This window comes from Choristoneura fumiferana, chromosome 24, assembly GCF_025370935.1.
Source record: "Choristoneura fumiferana chromosome 24, NRCan_CFum_1, whole genome shotgun sequence".
NCBI classification, from domain to species: domain Eukaryota; kingdom Metazoa; phylum Arthropoda; class Insecta; order Lepidoptera; family Tortricidae; genus Choristoneura; species Choristoneura fumiferana.
In genome coordinates, this window is record NC_133495.1 from 14,615,903 (window position 1) to 14,636,360 (window position 20,458).

Below are 20,458 nucleotides of genomic sequence, written 5' to 3' on the forward strand. Positions count from 1 at the left end.
ACAATTTAGTTTCACTTGACACTAGTAAATATTTAGTTAGTAAAAGTATTTACTCGTACTTAGGTTAGTTATATACCCTAGGATAGATGATAAGCAATTTTGCATTTTTTTTAATGTTATTGTGTCGCTATGTAAAAAGGCGTAATTATTTTGTACATCCATGTAAAACTACATCCTTCGAGTACTGAAAGTCTCTGAGCTAAGCAGTGGACAAACAGACTCTCTATATATATATATATATAGGTAACCCTAAAATTACAGTAAAAGTAGTAATAATATCAATAATATCTAAATCATAAATCTGTCTATAGTTACGAGCAACATATTGGGTCTCAACTGCTAAATCTTTTACGAGTTTCGCACCGGGGTGCAGAATTGTTTTTTATCGCTATTAATAAGTTACGATTGGGCTGTAAAATAAAATTGGCTTAGATCTAATAAAACATAAACGATAACAATATGAAATTTACCTATTTAAAACTGAAATTTATTTGTTTTACTGGAAGCTCCTTTCGTCAAAAACTATGAGGTGTAAATAAATAAAAATATGGCGTTAAAAAGCTACACCCTTTTCACTTTCCCCTTTTCACTATTGCACATTGCGGGACAAATAAAATCTTGTATTTTCATTTTGTTTTATTTGTTTTTGCTGTGTATTGTTAGGTTTACTAATGTTTCGGCTAATAAAGTTTGTGTATCTAAATCAATCTAGTAAAAAAAACCTTCGATAGTGCTTCTCTAGTTTTATATGTCAAGTTCGAGTGTCCATATAAACAAAAATCATGATTCAAAAAATTAAGGCATTGTATCAAAAAGGTTCTGCAACAATCTCCTCCTCGCTGCGAGAGCAGCATCTGTGGAGGCAGCAGTGGCAGTTTCAGTAGCGGCAGCGGGCCCTCGGCGGTTGCGCACAGAATAAACATTTGGTTGGTTTGGTCTGGTCGCACCATCAGCCGCGTTCAATTGCCCTGGACGCGCATTGCCATCCAAGCAGTGAGTTAAAGAGATCCGGTCCACGCTTAGTTCCGTATCCAAGGAAATCCTGTCGTCTGGGCGCGGCAAATACTGGGAACTGGGCTTTGCATAGCCCTTTTCGCGGACCTCGTTCTTCACCGTCCTGCAAATGGGTAACTCCTGCCCATAATCTTTTCTAAGGCCATTGATGCCATTCAGGGATTTATACATTGCCACGTCTCGCATCCTATATACTCCTACTGATCTTCGCTCTGATTGTCGAGCTTTCGTTCCCACACGGAATCATGTGATTGATTGGCGATTGCACTGAGGGTATAATACATGTTTACTTATCCTGCGGTCCCCTGCAAATAAATAATCGGGTGTTATGTAACTGTTTGTTTTGGTTAATCTGCTACAATTAACTGTAAGCCGGCAACCCCACGTTCTTTGCCTGACTTGTCTGATGCTTATCCAAACATGATATAAAAAAAAAAACTGAAATGAAGCTGGGGGACGCTAAGTTGTGGCGCCCTGTTGTCGTGCCCGCTGGCGTGCTAACTAACGCCATCTGGCAATATTTCGTCCCGACAGCACGTCATCACGCTGATGCTAATGGTGACAAACAGTGCTATCACCAACCGAGGCCGCTTGTAGACGTTCGTGTTTTCATCGGCCAACGGACGTTTTCCTAAGGACTTGCGGTGACCGTAAGCTTCGTAAGTCGCGGTCAAACTTCCGTGCATTACACACAGTCGTTCTACCTTAGCTCGCTTGGACGTTTGCGTCGTATCAAGGACAATGGACCTTATTTTTTTTTTGTCGGATTTGCAGCGGTATGGCTTGCAATCGACTTCTGACATGCACCGGACATTTTTCCTCGACCGAAGCCAAGCATACATCCGTAAAAATCAGTGCAATTAACATGCGTGTTTGTAACGGAGGTTTACAAGCGGCCTTCAGATGTCAGGCCTCTTTGTTGCAGGTGACAGTGCCTCCTGTGATAGTGAGTACAGGTCGCTTAGATGTCAATGTGATCAATCTAGCTGGGGCTCTGGGTAATTCAACTGCACCGGCGTTACATATTTCTCGGCTTCTGCCATGAGGTACTGTGCGAGCGTAGATAGTCTGGGTGCACGTTTGTCTGACGCTGCCCCCGCCCAACCAACGGTACACCAAAGACTCTGTCAGTTTACCGACTACCTCGGTAACCAGGTCTGGACTGTGTAGGTATTCCAACCGCTCTGTTGCCTCTATTGCCGCTACACAGTTTGCGACCTTGGTCGCCAAGACGAGTAGGTCGGAGCGCGCGCCAGTGAGCTTCGGCAGCCTCTTCATGCTTCTATAAGTTTGCAGCAGCACTCGTCACGGCCAAATCGCATTTCCAACGTCTTCAAAATATCGGCTGCGAAGAAACGGTGGTTTGATCGGGCTTCCATCCAAGCCTCTCCAGTCAGGCATCGTTGTAGGGGTCACGTTCTCTTCGTCAGTATATTGACCGATCACCGTCGTCGTTTCAAAGGCGCTCTTAAAGCGAAGCCAGTCAAGCGGGTCACCTGAGAGGTTGGCAAATCTCTAGCTGAGAGGCGTCCGATGAGCTTTGTCGCGGTGCGGCTGGCTTACTTGTTTGACAGCCTCGTTATCGCAAAGCCAACGAGGCGATGTTAACCGCTCAGGTTCATAATCATGGTGGGCGCACTGACCTCGATGCTCGTCAACCCATTTGCACCCTGGACTCCGCGGAAGCACGCGATGACTTGCCGTCCTCGTCGAGGAGCGCTAGTTGTTCGATAATCGTGCCTCGATCAACTCGCGCTCTGTGTCCAATCGTTGTTGCTCTAATTTTGTCTCAATAGCCAACCTTTCTTTTTCCAGCTCCGCCTTTTCGGCCCGGCGCGCGCCCGCGCAGAGTTTCTGAGAGGCAGCCCCGCACCGTGCCCGCGACGGATGAATGTGCTGATCGCATAGGAGGCCTTTAGTGACAGCCGCATTCGATTCTCGTCAGTTTTATTTTTGTTCGTTACTTTTACAGTATACGTTTTAAACTTTCGTGTTCTCACATGTCCAAATTAATCCGGCTCGAAGGACCACTTTGTATTTTTACACGAGTAATATTTACCTCGACGTTTCGGCAACGTTACAGTTGCCGTGGTCACGAGTACTTACTTCTTGGTTACGAGTGGTTACTTTTACAGATTACAAATTGTACAAAGAAATGGATTGGGTCATTGGAATCTTCTATAATTCCAAATTTAACAAAAAATACTGGTTGAATTCTTCTACAAATTTTATAAAAAGAATATTAGAAAAAAAAACATACATACATATTTCTATCCATCGAAAATTTTGCATTTTTTCTCGAATAAGAATTATCTCTTTAGCCAATGTCAATCAATAACTGTTGCTTTACATTAGTAAAAGTTATTTTTAATCGATATAAAGGTGAGTTTTATCCCGCGGGAGCTTTGCTATTTTCGTGCCATTTTCTTTATTAACTACCCTCTCTGTTAGTTAATCCATACAAGCCACTTATGTCCAAACTACTTATGTGTCAAATTTTATCCAAACAACTAAACATAAACTTTTCCATCGTCTTACGTTATCATCTACGCTTACGATGTCCCGGAGAAAAGTTAGTTTAATTATAAAGTTTACGACATTGTCGATATGTTTATACGTTTGACGATATGCTTACGTGTAGAGAACATACGGCCGTTCGATTTATTGATTGTACTGGCCGGTTGCAGGTCACGGCGGGGGCGGGGGCGCGGCGGGGGCGGCGCGGAGAGCCAGCACAGCACGGACTCTGAGTCGGGCCGCACCGCGCGCCGACACAGCGTTGATACCGTGTCCACGTACCTCAGCCACGAGAGCAAGGACAGTCTGCAGGTAACGCGTCTCAGTTGCAGGAAACACTCAAGTTCTAAAACTACCTACGAACTATGCAGACAGCCACGTGGTTTTAGCGTACCGTCTCTTTCTCAAGCGATACTCTGAAGAGAGATAGTGCGCTAAACCGCTAGTACGTTCTTGCACTGACCGACCAGCTGTATTGACCAGCGCCACCTATCACCGAGTTGATCAACTTTTTTGTGACGTGCGGCGTGAGTAGCTAGTACTGAAGACGTCATTCTTGTTCCGTAAGGACAACTCCCGAGAGTTTTCTGACCTGAGATCTGCCATCTTTTCTTGCCCTTTCCTTTTCTTACAAGGTTTTAAGATTTTTTTACCGTACAACGGCAAAACCTACTAGACACTGGCAAAATTGTCCTTCAATGGACAGAGCCATATCTTTCTAAAAAATAAAATTAAGTAAACCAATTGCAAGGGGAGGGCGGCAGGGAGCTGGCGCTGCCAAGAGCGCAGCCAGCGGTATCGGCAATTTTTGAAAAAATATTTTTTTTTTACAAATATACAATTTTACTCGCAAATGTGATGAAAAACATTGTATGTCGCACGGGCGGTACTAGAATTACGAACATCGACTCATTACTTTGACTTCGGGCTTCTAATAGACTCTCGTTCGTAATTCCTTATTTACCGCCCTTAAGACACAATGTACTATTGTTATGTTATGCAGCAGGCGTCGGTGGGGTCGCTGCTGAACTGCAGCGCGGGCAGCGACGACGTGTTCGAGGCGCCGCCGCCGCTGCCCGCACTGCCGCCGCCCGCGCTGCCGCCGCCCGACGCGCACCGAGGTCAGTCACGCAAGTTAAACAACCCTGTGTAGTTACTAGTTACCTACAGACTACGGTCTCTCCACATAATATAACGACGCGAAATTTGCAAAAGCCGATGGGAAAATGTTTTATGTCTACGCAATAAGAGCTTAAAAGTTAAAGTTCGGCTCCGATCAGCTCGGCCGACACCTGCCGACGCGTCGACGTCTTTTTCGCCTTATTTCGTAGACAAAGCTTTTTTTTACTGACTTTAGCCGATTCTGCGTCGATAGATGTGTCCCTAAGTCCTCATTCATTAGTCTCGTTCGTAATTCGTTATTTATCGCCCTCGGGACACATTGTACTATTATTGATCATGTGTTGTGCAGGCATGTCGGGGTCGGGCCCGGCGGTGTGCGTGTGGGTGGGCGCGGTGGCGGCGCCGCACTGGGACGCGCCCTGTCCGCGCTGCCACCGGCCGCTGGGCGGAGCGGGCGCGGGCGCGGGAGCGGCAGCGGGCGCGGGGGCCGGAGCGGGCGCGGGCGCGGTCGCGTTACTAGCCTGCCACCATATGATGCACCTGCACTGCTTGGACACGCAGCTGGCGCAGCGGCCTCATGTGAGTACCACACACCTTTATTACCTGAAATTAATTATGGCAATTATGCGATAAAGGGCAATGAATGTCTGTGTTTTGAGACAATTTTGTGTTTCGAAAACTTTTGTCCTCCCTTTTTTCCGAACAAAATTGGACTACGCAAGACTGTGGTTGGTCGATATTTTTATGGTACGGTTTTAAGATGTATTAAATATGATTTTAATCTAAACTTTGTTTTCACGCCCGTAATGACAGACTTTGAAAGCCGCACTTAAAAACCTCACGCAACAGTGGCGCCATCTAGTAAGACAAAAACCGGCCAAAAGCGTGTCGGACACGCCCAAAATAGGGTTCCGTAGCCATTACGAAAAAATTAAGTAATATTTTTCTAAGGATTTCGTATTTTATACGGAATCGTCCAAGTTTAGGTATATTTTATACCTTAGGCTGCTATTTACTCATAAACTACTAATAATTCTCAAACGAACTTGGCCGCTATAGTTTTCCTTGAAAGTTTGATATACTTACTACCATCCTGAATTTTTTCAAATTTTTCCATCCACCGGTTTAGATTTTAGAGGGGGGGGGGGACGCTCAATTTTAATGAAAATTTGCACTTTAAAGTTGAATATTTCGCAAACACATCACTGTATCGAAAAATTGTCTTAGCTAACCCTACTGGTTTTAAAAGACCTATTTAACGATATCCCACACTATAGGATTCAATAAGAAAAAAATACCCCCACTTTACGTCTATGGGAGGTACCCTAAAAAAGTTTATTTTTTAAACCATTTTGTCGGCATAGTTTACTTATATATCCGTGCAAAATTACAGCTTTCTAGCATTGATAGTCCCTGAGCAAAGCCGCGGACGAACAGACAGACAGACATGGCGAAACTATATGGGTTCCGTTTTTGCCATTTTGGCTCCGGAACCCTAAAAAAAACGATAGCCCTCATTGTGATCGTTGTCCACCAGGAACCCCTGTACATCGAGTGCCTGGTGTGCGGGCGCGTGTACGGACAGGAGGGGGGCGCGCCGGGGGGCGCGCCGGGAGCCCGAGCAGCCGCCCGCAGCATGGCGTGGCGCCTGGAGCCCGGCGCGCTGCCCGGCTTCGAAGGCGCCGGCTCCATCCTTGTCACCTACAAGTGAGAATACCAGCTCGATGAACAGCCAACACGCGCGATGAATTTATTTATTTATTGGTTTGCCAACAGATACAACACTATAAAACTTACAATAGGATCTTATGGTGTAATATAATAACATAGACCCATCCCCTCCTCCTCCTCCTTCCTCTTCTGTCCTCCCTAGACAGCCGGTTACGCCACTAGTTCTCATTATACACTACTAGCTTGTTGCCCGCGACTCGTTTGTGTAATATTCGTTTATTATGGCTATCCCACGGGAACTATAAATTCTTCCAGGATGAAAACTCAAACTCAAATTATTTATTGCTCACATGTTGTATAATTATGGTGTTACATTAATAGCACCCTGCAAACTATATTTTTATTGTACTTAAGTTCATTGTTACGTTTTCCGTTGTTTTTCGTTCATTTTTGTATGAAAGGATGGACTCCGGTCCGAGTACTTCTCGGTCAAAAGACGACTTATAAGTCTCTCGTAAAAACGGCTCTTTTATCGAAAATAGAAAAAACATGCAACAACAGAACTTTATACAATATTTCTAGCGGGCCCATACCTTTAAATCCTCTGAAATGTCACTTTGACAATGACGAAACTTTGTTTACATTTTTTCCGTGGGATTAAAAATCCGGGTTTAAGTGACGCTGCAACGTCAGTGTCCCGCAAAATACCGCGCGACATTTGACTTGCCGCGGAACACGCTTGCCCCGGAGGCCTTCACTGAGGATTCCACTGTAGTCCAGGGTGTCCACTTTCTGGAAAGTCAGGGAAGTTCAAGGTGGTCAGGAAAAATCAGGGAAATTTGCTAGAAATCCGAAAAGTCAGGGTAAAATCGTTATTTCCCAAAACTTTTTGTAGCTCGATATTTTGATACCAGTGTTTCCAGTTCTGGGCACGTTCGGTGTGCAGTGAATGGTTTACTAATGTTTCGGCGAATAACGTTTGGCAACCTTCATTTCGCAAACTTTTCATTTCCCAACTGTTTAATATTTCTGAAACTGTAAATATTTCAGGATTTTTAAAAACTACTAACCTAACCAAAGGGTTCTACACGATGGCCCTGAAAATAAATCCTGAAATGTTTACAGTTTTAGAGTTTGCGAAATGAAAAGTTGCGAAATTAAACAGGTTGCCAAACGTTACGTTGCGAAAAGGCAGTACTCGGCAGTGAATTCCCATCATCGGGTCTAGCTTTGTATCTTGGGCACTAAAAAAATCATATGACCTGCTTTGAAAATGTACACGATCGGTCAGGTTTAAAAATGTTTAGGGAAAAGTCAGGGTTTTTTTTAGGATTTGTAGTGGACACCCTGTAGTCGTTGAAGGCTGGTCGTGCCTGTTGGTCCACCGGTCGGCAGCTACAGCGCTGGCTCTGAGCTCTTGTTTGGTCGGCAGCTTCCAGTCGGGGTGGCAGTCGGCGCGGCACCCGGCGCCGGGCGCGCCGTACTACGCGGGTCGGCTTCCCGCGACACTCGCTGCTGCCCGACACGCCGCTCGGACGACAGGTAACCATTATTCATTTACTAGCTGTTACCCGTGACTCCGTCCGCTTAGAATTCGTTTATCGTTATCCCGCGGGAGCTACGCAATTTTCATTCTCTGGGATTGAAACTATCTGTATAGCGAATTTCATTGAAATCGATTCAGCGGTACATGATAAGGCAACAAACAAATAAACAGACATACAAACTTTCGCATTTATAAACATATAACCGGCTTTGAAACTTACATGCTTGGTCGGCGAAATTTAGAAATCAGGTTAGGGAAAAGTCAAGGATTTTTTTAGGATTCTCAATGGACACCTTGGTAAAGTGACGGTGTTTTGTAGGTGCTGACGGCGCTGCGCGCGGCGTGGGAGCGGCGCGTGCTGTTCACGGTGGCCACGTCGCAGACCACGGGCCGCGAACACGTGGTGGCGTGGCGCGCCGCGCCGCCGCCCGCCAGCCGCGCGCACTACGGACGGGGCGCGCGCGCCGCGCTCGCTGCCACGCTCAGGGACCTCGACCGCCTCGTGGGGGGGGCCGCCGACCCGCCCCTACCCGTCTGACACCCGCCAGCCGCGCGCACTACGGACGGGGCGCGCGCGCCGCGCTCGCTGACACGCTCAGGGACCTCGACCGCCTCGTGGGGGGGCCGCCGACCCGCCCCTACCCGTCTGACACCCGCCAGCCGCGCGCACTACGGACGGGGCGCGCGCGCCGCGCTCGCTGACACGCTCAGGGACCTCGACCGCCTCGTGGGGGGGGCCGCCGACCCGCCCCTACCCGTCTGACACCCGCCAGCCGCGCGCACTACGGACGGGGCGCGCGCGCCGCGCTCGCTGCCACGCTCAGGGACCTCGACCGCCTCGTGGGGGGGGCCGCCGACCCGCCCCTACCCGTCTGACACCCGCCAGCCGCGCGCACTACGGACGGGGCGCGCGCGCCGCGCTCGCTGACACGCTCAGGGACCTCGACCGCCTCGTGGGGGGGGCCGCCGACCCGCCCCTACCCGTCTGACACCCGCCAGCCGCGCGCACTACGGACGGGGCGCGCGCGCCGCGCTCGCTGACACGCTCAGGGACCTCGACCGCCTCGTGGGGGGGCCGCCGACCCGCCCCTACCCGTCTGACACCCGCCAGCCGCGCGCACTACGGACGGGGCGCGCGCGCCGCGCTCGCTGACACGCTCAGGGACCTCGACCGCCTCGTGGGGGGGGCCGCCGACCCGCCCCTACCCGTCTGACACCCGCCAGCCGCGCGCACTACGGACGGGGCGCGCGCGCCGCGCTCGCTGACACGCTCAGGGACCTCGACCGCCTCGTGGGGGGGGCCGCCGACCCGCCCCTACCCGTCTGACACCCGCCAGCCGCGCGCACTACGGACGGGGCGCGCGCGCCGCGCTCGCTGCCACGCTCAGGGACCTCGACCGCCTCGTGGGGGGGGCCGCCGACCCGCCCCTACCCGTCTGACATTCCACGTGACGACGTGACGTTCCATAATGAGTTTGTGTAGCTCTTTTGATGACAAATGAAAGGGACTGAAAAAGGCAGACGTAAATGGGTGTCATTTTTTACCGGCACGGATAATACCGACCCGATATTTCGTGTACACGCCCACACAAACTGGTGTCAAACTGACAAGAGTTTCTATGGGCGTGTACACAAATTATCATGTCGGTGTTTCCATGTCGGTATTGTACGCCCGGTAAATAGTGTCACCCGACGTAAACAACGAGGGTTTTTCGACAGGCGAAATATCGCTAGATGGCGTTAGTATCGTGAGGTGCGTTTGACATTTTCGTCGCGTTCGTGATTGGTTAAATAACTAAATGAGCCAATCGCAAGCAAGATTGAATCATCAAACGGACCTCACGATGCTAACGCCATCTAGCGATATTTCACCTTTCAGAACACCCTCATTGCCCTGGTAGGCTCGGTTTCCATGCCATCGGTCTGAATATTTATCATAATTATTTCTTGTGGTTTTTGTTTAATCGATCTACACAATGTAACTGAATTTAAAGGTAACAAAAATCGGATATAGTCGTAATAACAGAATATGGACACAGTTCAACACACAAGCCGAATCACAGATTAAATGAGAAACAAGCCAAATGTAAAAGCGAAAAAAAAGTTAACTTTGCTGCTTAAACCCATCCTGTTTCTAAGTTTGTTTTCCCTACAAACTCGTTACCATAGATAAAGTACAGTTGGACTTTTTCCATAGTCTATCGAATCCTGATCACGGCACCAACATGGTAAAACGAAATGTGTTCTTTTTCTATAAAGTTTAAAATTGTATTTATCATTGATTTTTATATACACAGGTAGGTATCTCTATAAGTAGGTATGAATATTTTTTTAGTAAAAGTATTTGCCTATCGTTCTCGAATAAGAATTGAGTATTTTTGGAAAAGTATTGACATTCCTTAAAGTTAGTATTGAGAGAGACTATTGTATTGTAAGAATATGGTCAACTGCCTAGTGAATAAGGCTGGCTGGCATCTCCAGCCGGCGAAGCGCGTGTCTGTATCCCATCGAGATAAGTAATTATTTGATCTTATTCTATGATCCTACGACAAATAATAAATGATGTTAATCATTACGATACTGTCGTCTTCCCAATGTTATCGAATATGTTTGTGATAGCAATGTCTTCCTGTCTCTCTTTGGCCAAAATCCAACATTTTGGTAGCTATGTTGTAAGAGACTGATTTTGTATATTATATTTAATATTTTACTAGCAAGTCTGACAGAAAGATTTAGGTAATAGTTTACTTGTTGGTAAATCTTGAAACCTCAGGCATGACTCGTATTTTGAAATATTATTGTGGAAAGTAATATTTACGCTTGATAGCAAAATTTTATGGCAATTCTATCATTATCTTTAATTAAATAGAGTACATAGAATAGCTTATTTGATGAAGAATGTTATCGTAATCTTTAGTAAACTAAAAAGACATTTTAATGTTAGTCATAAGCATGTTTATTTTAAAAGATTCTATTTATATTTGTCCTGTAGGAGTCTTGCCAGTAAGTGCCTTTATGTCGATTGGATTAAGGAATAAGGAATCGTTAGGTATTTTTTTAGCGAACGCCATAGAAGTCTTCCAGAGGCAAAGCTACTGCCATAAGCTTTACAATGAACAAATTATGTCGCAATATTTACTATTTTAAGCTAAATATGACAATGTCAGGGAATTTGTTTGAATAAATAACGCGTCGAAGTTATATTTCTTAGAAAAAAAGAAGAGCCCGTAGTAAATGTTAAATATTCTTTCTTCTTTTCGATTCTTATGCTTTTTAGAAGCGCTCATGTAATTTGATTCCAATCTCTTATTAATGTCAACTTATTTTAGATTTGAAATTAAAACTCTTACTTCTGGCTTGGAGTTCAATAGCCTACAGAGCTCTATACACTAATTAGATCCGAAAAAGACATTTTGTTGAAATGATCGGCGAAAGTAGCATATTGTTGAATGATTGCGTCTGTTTATGATCTTTTCTGCTAGACTAGCGCTAGTGTTACAGCGCTAAATTAACCTCTTTATTCATAAAAAGTTTAGAATCTATAATATTTAGCAAAATAACATACATTTGTTTGTGTCTGGCAACAGGCTATCCATAAATTACGTCGCAAGTGATGGGAGCTCTGGCGATTTAGTGACGCGATTAATTGCTACTATCACAGTAATAAGTGCCAACAAAGGGGGGGGGGGGGGGGTAGACAAATGAAGATTAACTGGTGCTTATATCGCGTTTAATTTAAGGTTATAATTAAAGGTCAAATTGTAACACACGTTTCGAACACAAATAGACTAAAAATACCGGCATGTACATTTATTAGCGGTATTTATTATGTTTTTAGTACAGAAGTTAACACAATTTTAAATTGTTTCGTTGTTTCATTTAAAAAGTGTGCAAATTTTACCGTTTAGTTCAAATGTTCAAATAAATGGAGTAGTTATAGGGTGTGGCCAAACGAACGTAATTATTCGAGTTGTGAGTCGCGTAATTTCGGTATCATAACAAAAACCTATTTTTGTAATACTCATTTTGTGTCACCGTGTGGCACAAACTAGAATTTTGTATAAAACCGAATGCAGCAAAAATTGCGAGAGTCGCAACTCAAAAAAATACCTTACAAAGCTTACAAAGTTAACATTAGTTACACTTTTATGAATAAGGGGGTAAAATTTATTGGAAATACACAATTATTAACCATTCAAGTATTTCAGTGCCTCCAGCGTAGACCAAGAACAAGAGCAGGTAGGCTACTGTCTAGTCTAGACATTGTAAAGCAAATAAAATCAATCTCATTACGTTCACTGATGTAGCGTTCTATATTTAAGATATTAAACGTTTTTATTATTCATATTATAGTGCTTGTTTTATTTAATGGTACAGTCTCTTTCATAATAGGGACAGTTCTTAAGAGAGGTCTTAACCATGTAGGGGGCTGGGACGAAAAACAGCCGGCGCCCCCGTGGCCAACAAACATTCATTTTGATTCTGCGCCTGACCCAAGGGCGGATCCACCGTAGTGGGCACGTTGGGCATGCCCACAACCCTAATAACTAGTCTGGTGACGACACACTTTTACGGTCTATTGAGATCGATAGGCCAATGTCCTGATGCGCGGAAAAAGGAAATGGATAATCAAATTAAAAAGTCGTTCATGAGCAAGTTCGTACTCAGACTCGCTCTTGGCGTTTACGTTAACCTTTTCTGAGGGCTGAATCCGTGCCCAGGCTCTGAGCCGGTCAAGTGATCCCTTGGGAACTCACGACTGGGTGCCACGCACTCCTTACCCCGCGCAATAAAAACGCGTATGTTTTTATTTATTTATATATTGCATACATGTAACATAAGCTCTTAAAGTTAACATGAACCCTGGTAGGGTATAGCATTTGTTGTTATAATTGTTATTATCTATTTACTATTTTAAAATCTTTTCTTTTACATTATCTAATTTCTGTACCTATATTAATTAATGAATCCTAAAATAGTTACAATGTTCTTAAGTGCAATAATTGCCTGCATGACGTACGCAAAAGTTCCAAATTAGAGATGCATTTTGGGGCATTCCTGTTGGTTAAAAGTAAACAGAAATTTGTGACGTATTTATACCTCGATGACCACAAAACGGGTGCAAACACAAGCGCAGACAGTCCGCCACCGGAGCGTGTGTGGAATATAGGGGGTGTTTGAAAGCCGGGGGTAACATTTGTAAAAAGCGTGACAGCCTAACTAGGTTTTTGCTGTGCACGTCTACCCAAAGTTTACTATTCTGTTTTTATTTGTATTTTTTCTTTTCTTTTTTCCTGTATATCTAACTAGAATATGTATGTGTAAATCTCTCTTTCTCTGTCTGTCTTTCTCTCACTCGACTTTGTGTTTTTGCGGTCGTTTTTTTTTTATTTCTCAAATATTCCATTTTAGGCTAAAACATTGTTATCAAAATTGGGTACAGCCGGTTGTAAATACCTATCCACTGTTTGACCTCATTGAATACTTAATAAGGTGAAAAAACTTAACTCCGCTGCACATTTCTGACAGTAAAAATTAAATTAAAGTAAATATTTTTGCCGATAAAGAAAAATTTATTGGTTTCAGATTTGAGAAAATTTTATTTAACTACTTACTCGTAAGTAGGTAGGTACCTACGTGCTAGATTTTTCCCCAACTATTTATTCTACAATTCGTTGTGTTTTTTGCTACTTTTCTAGGTAGATACATCCTGTCTAAAAGTCACGTAACAATCAGCATCAACTGCTATGAGTGCCTCTTTGTATCGTAATCTTCTGACAATAATAACTACAGCGCGCAAATTGACTTATCATTTAAAGAGTCAGACAGTCTATTTGCGGGCAACCCGCTGCTGCAGCAAAACAACCTCTATACCGTTCTCATACAGTCGATTTAATATTCCATTAGGCAATAATCACACTGCATGATATCGCACAACAAAGGTTTTACAGAACGAATGCACGTATATATTGGCTACGGGATCAGCCTAGACCAGTCTGCTGAAAGAACTGAAGCCGTCACCTACCCGTTAATACCATATACATACTTATCAACATGGTTGGCGAAGTTAAAAAACAGTGCTCGGTAGAAGACGTCCTGACCGACAACCAGGTCAGTCTCATCGTGAAGAAATGCGTCGGGGAGACGGCGGGCTGGCAGCTGGTGGGGCAGGAGCTGGCACCGGCCGCAGAGGGCATGGCCGGCTTCCTCGGGGACCACTTCCGACTGACCCTCACCGTCAAATTAGGAGACTCTCTTGTTAAAATCCCCCTGTTCGTGAAAAGCCTGCCGCTCAGCAACTCCCCGAAAGCTACCTTCATCGAGGAGAATAATTTCTTTAGAAGGGAGATGACGATGTTCAAGCTGATGGAAGAAATGGAAATGCAGGGTGAGTATCTTCATCATCATCCCGGCATATGTCCCACTGCTGGGCAATATCTCCTAGCATTCCATGACTTGGCGCTGTTAACTCCCACGCGAGCCCAGTGCGTTTTGGAAGCTTTACACACGTCTTTGAACATTTTTGCACTTGTATCAGGTTTCTTCTTGATATTTTGCTTTACCGAAAAGCTCATCTCAAATTTCAAATGTAATTTCGGACGTATGATTGCGTTTCGATCAGAGATGTGCGCGGATGCTCTGTGGCGGATGTGTTGCGAGGAATGTGTAGATATCATGTCATGAACTAATAGAGAAGCTTTATTTACGTATCCTTGCTCCGCTTAACTGTTTCCACTAGAAGATAGGTAAATGAGCGATTCTATTGGTTCATGATACCTAAATACATTCCTGGCAAAAATTCCGCCCACATCTCTGTCAAAGTCAAAGTCAAAAGTCAAAGTCAAAAAGTATTTATTTGCCAAATACAGTAAAGGAAGGTCTTACTTGAACCCAGTGTACAGCCTGCATGCAGGCGTGGTCTGTTACGCCTAAATTCTGAAAACTCTGATGTGTGAACGGCTTGAACCCATGACCTCTGCAGATAAGTTACGAGTAAACTAACAATTAGGAACTTACTAACCTAATGCAGCTTTTTTGACGAGCGTAGTATATTAACGGTTAATAATACTCAATAGCAACTGGTGTACCAAAACCTTATGTAATATATAAACTGTAGCTGTTATTGTCCAGAGTGTCACCCGTGGGGCGCCAAGGCGTACCTGTACAACTCGTCCGTGCTGGTGATGCGCGACCTGTCCCTTTGGGCTACTCCACGCACGACCAGTTCGTGATCCTGGGCGCGGAGCACTCGCGCGTGGCGCTGGCGGCCGTCGCGCGCTTCCACGCCGCCGTGGCCGACCACGAGGCGCGCCGCAGCCGCGCGCTCGCCCGCCCATACAGCCTCATGGAGGAGCACGGCCACCTCATCGTCGAGAACAACTTCAGAGACACGCCCTGGATTGCCGCCGGGCCAAACTCGCCGCCAATATCATCCAACACTTCTCCGATAAGCACAGGAACACTATTCCCGATTTGGAAGGTAAACTTTTGAAACAGTTCCTGGCGGCGTGCAACGACGTGTCGGAGAGAAAGGACACCTTGAACGTGCTGATCCACAAGGATTTGTGGGCGAACAATATTATGTTCAAGCACGAGGCCGGCGTCCCGACGAACGCCATCCTGGTGGACTTCCAATGCTTGCGTTACGCGCCGCCGGCCTTCGACGTCATGCTGTGCTGGTACTGCACGACCGATCGGAGTTTCCGTGAGCGGTACGAGCGTGAAATGCTCCAGCACTACTTCGATACTTTCATAAGTACTGTAAATGAAGTTACGAAGGAGAAACTGAAGGGTTTGGGATATGATTACGAAGAGTACCTGCGGTGGGTCGAGGAGTGTCGGCGGTTCGGTCTGCTGGTATCGATCATGCTGTACCCTTACATCCTGCTGGACCAGGTCACCGCGCGGGAGATGTTCGACAACCCGGAGACGTTCCTGAAGCACACGAACGAGGACCGCTCGGAGCCCGTGCTGGAGTACGCGCGCCGCAGCGACGGGTACCGGACGCGCCAGCTCGAGGTCTGCGAGGACTTCGTGGAGCGGTACCTGAAAGCTTAGAGATGGACATGCTGGGAAATATTGCGGTTATCTGAGTCGGCTCGGAATGTATGATTTTAATGTCAAAATCTGTCAAAATGATTACATGATAGATATAGATAATCTACATAATTAGCTAGAGGTACGGAGATAAATCTATTTCACCTTAATCAAGTGGTTAACGCTGGTTACTGGTAACAGTTGAAGCCATAAAAAAACCGTTAAAGCGTAGGTATGGTGGCTTAACATCGGTGTGTATAGGTTACAGGTACATTGCGCTATATAAGTAAGGCATTTTTTAATTAATTTTAATTATTAAAAGGAGTTGAGGGATGAAAAGCAGAAGAAAGAAGCCTAGAAGCGTTGCTTGGGTATGTCAAATACCTATTACTATTATAGATTCTTAAGGCTTCAAAATTAAGTAAGTAGGTGTAACTAGAGTTCCATTTTTCATCTTCGCGATAAATATATTCATTAAGTAGGTACCTACATTTTTCATTATTTTGTGTTTAATTAGATTAAGTGTTGATTATTTCTGTTATTGTGCGAAACAGTTGAATAAATAAATAAATCATCATCATCATCATCATCATCATCATCCCAGCCTATATACGTCCCACTGCTGGGCACAGGCCTCCTCTCAGAACAAGAGGGCTTGGGCCATAGGTATATGCTGATATTTTATTTTTACCAAATAAAAGTTTCTTGAGCCAACACCCGAGGGTGCCTTTGGCTGTCTTATCGTGTCTTAGGACCTGCGGCGTCAGCGCGGGCGCATATGGCGCGTACGACGCTGCTTGCTGAACTATGTCAGCACGAGGCTTTGCCTAGGGTTGCCACGCCACACAAAAAATAAACATATTCACAAAATACAGCTCTAAACATAAGCGGACTAATTCCCTTAACACGTAGAGAAGTCGGACTGAAAGACTGACTTAACTTTGCAGTTGAGAAAACCTAATCCGTCAATAAATAGGTACGTATATGCCTGGTCGATTCCCGAACCACAAAGGAGTTTAAAACAAAAAAAGTTTTTTTTTTTCTAGTATTTTACTTAAGTAAGTTTTGATAAGCCGATAAGCCGTGGTGGCCTAGTGGTTTGACCTATCGCCTCTCAAACAGAGGGTCGTGGGTTCAAACCCCGGCTCGCACCTCTGAGTTTTCGAAATTCATGTGCGGAATTACATTTGAAATTTACCATGAGCTTTGCGGTGAGGAAACATCGTGAGGAATCCTGCACAAACACCTGCGAAGCAATTCAATGGTGCGTGTGAAGTTCCCAATCCGCACTGGGCCCGCGTGGGAATTATGGCCCAAGCCCTCTTGTTCTGAGAGGAGACCTGTGCCCAGCAGTGGGACGTATAGGCTGGGATGATGATGAAGTTTTGATGTGAAACCTGGGGCTTCAGGCGAAGTTCTACTAAGTCAGATTTTGATTTTCTCGCAAAACCATATAAAACGTGTCAAACCATGCCATGACAGGCAGACAGCAAAGTGGTTCTGTTTTTGCCTTTCGAAGTTGTGGGGGGACCCTCCAAATGAAAGATCTCTCTCCAAGCAGGTGTTATGGCCGGGGACCGCGGTGAAGTCCGAAGGACGAGCGTCGGAACTTGTATAGAATGGCGTTTCAAAAGACCCCAAAAAAATGACAGTTTTCATACATCAGTATGGGCGTGACAAAACTGACTCATAAAATTTTGTATGAATAATTGGGATTTTTTTTAAACGTTCGTAATCGATTGTGCTCTTGATTCTGAGTAGGAAAAACATATTTTTCCAAAATTCAAAAGTAAAAAAGGGTACACTTTTTTTCGAAAACGCCCAGCTAATTAAACTCCAATTCATAGAATCGACAATCCTGTAGACACTTCCAGCCTACTAATATAAACACCGAATGCCTAAGGCTTTGTGATGTGACTATTATCTTTTTTTGATTCCTTTTAGATGATAATTGGAACAACAGGACATATATAATCAAGTGTGCCCACGATAGGGTGTCTTAAATATGCAGAAAGTTGTCAAATTCTATTGAATTTACTTTAAGTACCTATGCGTCCATTTGTGTGAAACTTCGATAGCGCATGTAGAATAATCGGAGCTTTATAGTTGCTACTAGATGGCCCTAAGTCGCTATAAAGTAAAGAAAATGAGGGCGACGTGAGTTATGGTAAAACAAAAATACTAATTATATTTATAGGCACCTATTTTTTACAACATTCCTGTCTAATTAATAGATAATAAATAAATTAAATATTCTTGAATCTTTGAATCTAAAAATGTTTTATAATACAAATATACTTTGTAGGTATTCAAATAACATGCAAACGTTTTCGATTTCATTTTACCGATTAAACACAAGTCTCTTATATTTTATTTTGAATAAAATAATACTTAACTAATTATATCGTACATGATACATCTGAAATGTACTAGTACAACCTTGGTATAACCACCTGCTAACTGATCTAACATTGACTGATAAGTATCTATCATCTCTGTAAAACAAACGCAATACAAACCAAAGACAGTTAAATTGCTAATTATTTACTGTTCGTTTATTTCGTGAATCATGAAACGTCAGCATCTATCTTTTATTATTTGTTTTCGTGTAGCTATTGTAACGATTTGTTTGTGTTTAGAATGAGATAGCTCGAAGAAAACTGAATTGGTAGATCCATTCCTGAGTAAAAAATAACAGTTTATTTACAAGTAGGTAAGTAGTTATCTACCACAGCGGAGCGTGCAACAACACCGTTTCCGGCATGTCTACCTACCGGCCCTGGAAATAGAGTCGTATCAGACACTATGCACGCTTTATTGTTTCAGATATGAATAGATTTATTTTTATTCTTATTTATACAGCGTGCATTTTTTATACTACTTCAAACTTTTTATTTACTGTTTTAGTAAAAAAAAACTACACTATTGTTTTCCTTACAAAATAATTAGCACGCAATGACTACTTTTTTTTTAATTGAAACCGTCGCACACTTGTTGACTTGACAGCTGTCACTGAATGCTTCTCTCTCTCGTATCAAATTATTGTACGCATTACATTGCTGCCCGAAATATTTAAAAAACTAATTACGCTCTGTAGTTCACAGCACTTAATCATCGTCTGGTTATAGTTTGAGGTACTTATATCAAAAATACACGCTGTATAGATAAACTAGCTGTTCGCCGGCTTCGCTCGCGATAAATTTGGGGTAATTAACATACATTTACTTCCTGCGATCCTTTTTCGTTTTGATTGAATTTTTGGAGGATTTCATGAAATATAATACAGTAAGACGTTGTTTAGACAGATGGTGCACATTTTGGAATTTAAAAATCAACCTACATTGGTAATAATCATTCTTAATTGTATCAACTCTGAACCCTGTTTCGCTGAAACATTAAAGACGTTAAAGTACTACACGTTTCTTTTGCCGGCGACTTCCTACACGATATAGGATATAGGATTGTATCTCGAGAAATTGTAAAGTCCCCGCGGGACATGAATTACTGTTATGATCTATTTTAGTATTCTTAATTGTCGATGAAACATATTGTAGCTTTCTATTGGAAAAGAATTATTTAAATCAACTCAAACAATAGTTTCAGAGATTATCCCCAACAATCAAAGAAACAAACAAAGTTGAGATATTTTCCTATTCCACTGGATTTTCTAAAAATCTTTCCCTAGTGCACCTCTCTATACTTTAGGTCCATCTATGCCAATTTCATTCTCTAGCACCAGTAGTTTTGCTATGCGTTGTCTGTCAGTCAGCCAGTCATTTTACTGTTCAGGTAGAGTTAGGGATACAATTATAAATAATCAACCCTGAAGTTGAATTCACTTTTGCTATCCGCGGGTTTTACGTTTCCCGGAGAAAAGTAGCGTATGCCAATCAGGGATAATGTAGCTCCCAATTTAAAAATCTTTTTAAATCAACCCAATGATGAATTTACTTAAGTATTTTCGATCTTGCGGAATTTTGCATTTTTCTGTAGAAAAGCAGCCTATCAATCAGAGATACTGCAGATTACTATTATGAAAGAATTTTGAAATCAGCTCCGAATTGGATTGTCTTACTTACTTCTATGTACCTATCCTGCGGGAATTTTGCATTTTCCCAAAGAAAGTTATCTATACCAATCAGCAATTGGGTAGCTTATATTAGTGGAAAAATTTTAAAATCAGCTCTTGAAGTTGAATTCAGTTTTTTCTATCCCATGGGAATTTTGGATTTTCCGAAAAAAAAGTGGCCTATTCAATCGAGGATAGTCATATCATATGATTTTTTTTTAAAAGCAGTGCCAAAGTTGAATTTACTTTTTCTATCCCGCGGGAATTTTTCATTTTTACGAAAAACGTATCCTATGTAATCAGGGAATACTGTAGCTTACTTTTGTTAAAAGAACTTTAAAATCAGACCCAAAGTTGAATTCACTTATTTCTATCCCGCGGAATTTTGCATTTTCCCAAAGAACATAGTCTAAAACTAATGAGGAATAGTTAGCTTTCTATTGATGTAAAGAGTTTTAAAATCATCCCCGAAGTTGCATTCA

At 43.5% G+C, this 20,458-nt stretch overlaps 3 protein-coding genes across 3 annotated transcripts; all 3 read left to right on the plus strand.

The window, feature by feature from the left end:
- Positions 1 to 2,055: 2,055 nt before the first annotated feature.
- On the plus strand, positions 2,056 to 12,176 carry LOC141441975 (uncharacterized). Its single transcript, XM_074106860.1, has 7 exons — positions 2,056 to 2,060; positions 3,702 to 3,843; positions 4,535 to 4,652; positions 5,003 to 5,232; positions 6,191 to 6,360; positions 7,757 to 7,866; positions 8,190 to 12,176. The coding sequence occupies exons 1-7, from the start codon at positions 2,056 to 2,058 to the stop codon at positions 8,570 to 8,572; spliced, it is 1,158 nt and encodes a 385-aa protein (XP_073962961.1). The 3' UTR covers positions 8,573 to 12,176.
- A 1,698-nt stretch (positions 12,177 to 13,874) lies between these two features.
- On the plus strand, positions 13,875 to 16,183 carry LOC141441556 (uncharacterized). The gene is made up of 2 exons (XM_074106321.1): positions 13,875 to 14,258; positions 15,002 to 16,183. Exons 1-2 carry the CDS (start codon positions 13,925 to 13,927, stop codon positions 15,100 to 15,102), a joined length of 435 nt encoding a protein of 144 aa, XP_073962422.1. The 5' UTR covers positions 13,875 to 13,924; the 3' UTR covers positions 15,103 to 16,183.
- Positions 15,216 to 16,183, plus strand: LOC141441976 (uncharacterized). Its single transcript, XM_074106861.1, has 2 exons — positions 15,216 to 15,275; positions 15,368 to 16,183. Exons 1-2 carry the CDS (start codon positions 15,216 to 15,218, stop codon positions 15,926 to 15,928), a joined length of 621 nt encoding a protein of 206 aa, XP_073962962.1. The 3' UTR covers positions 15,929 to 16,183.
- Positions 16,184 to 20,458: the final 4,275 nt, after the last annotated feature.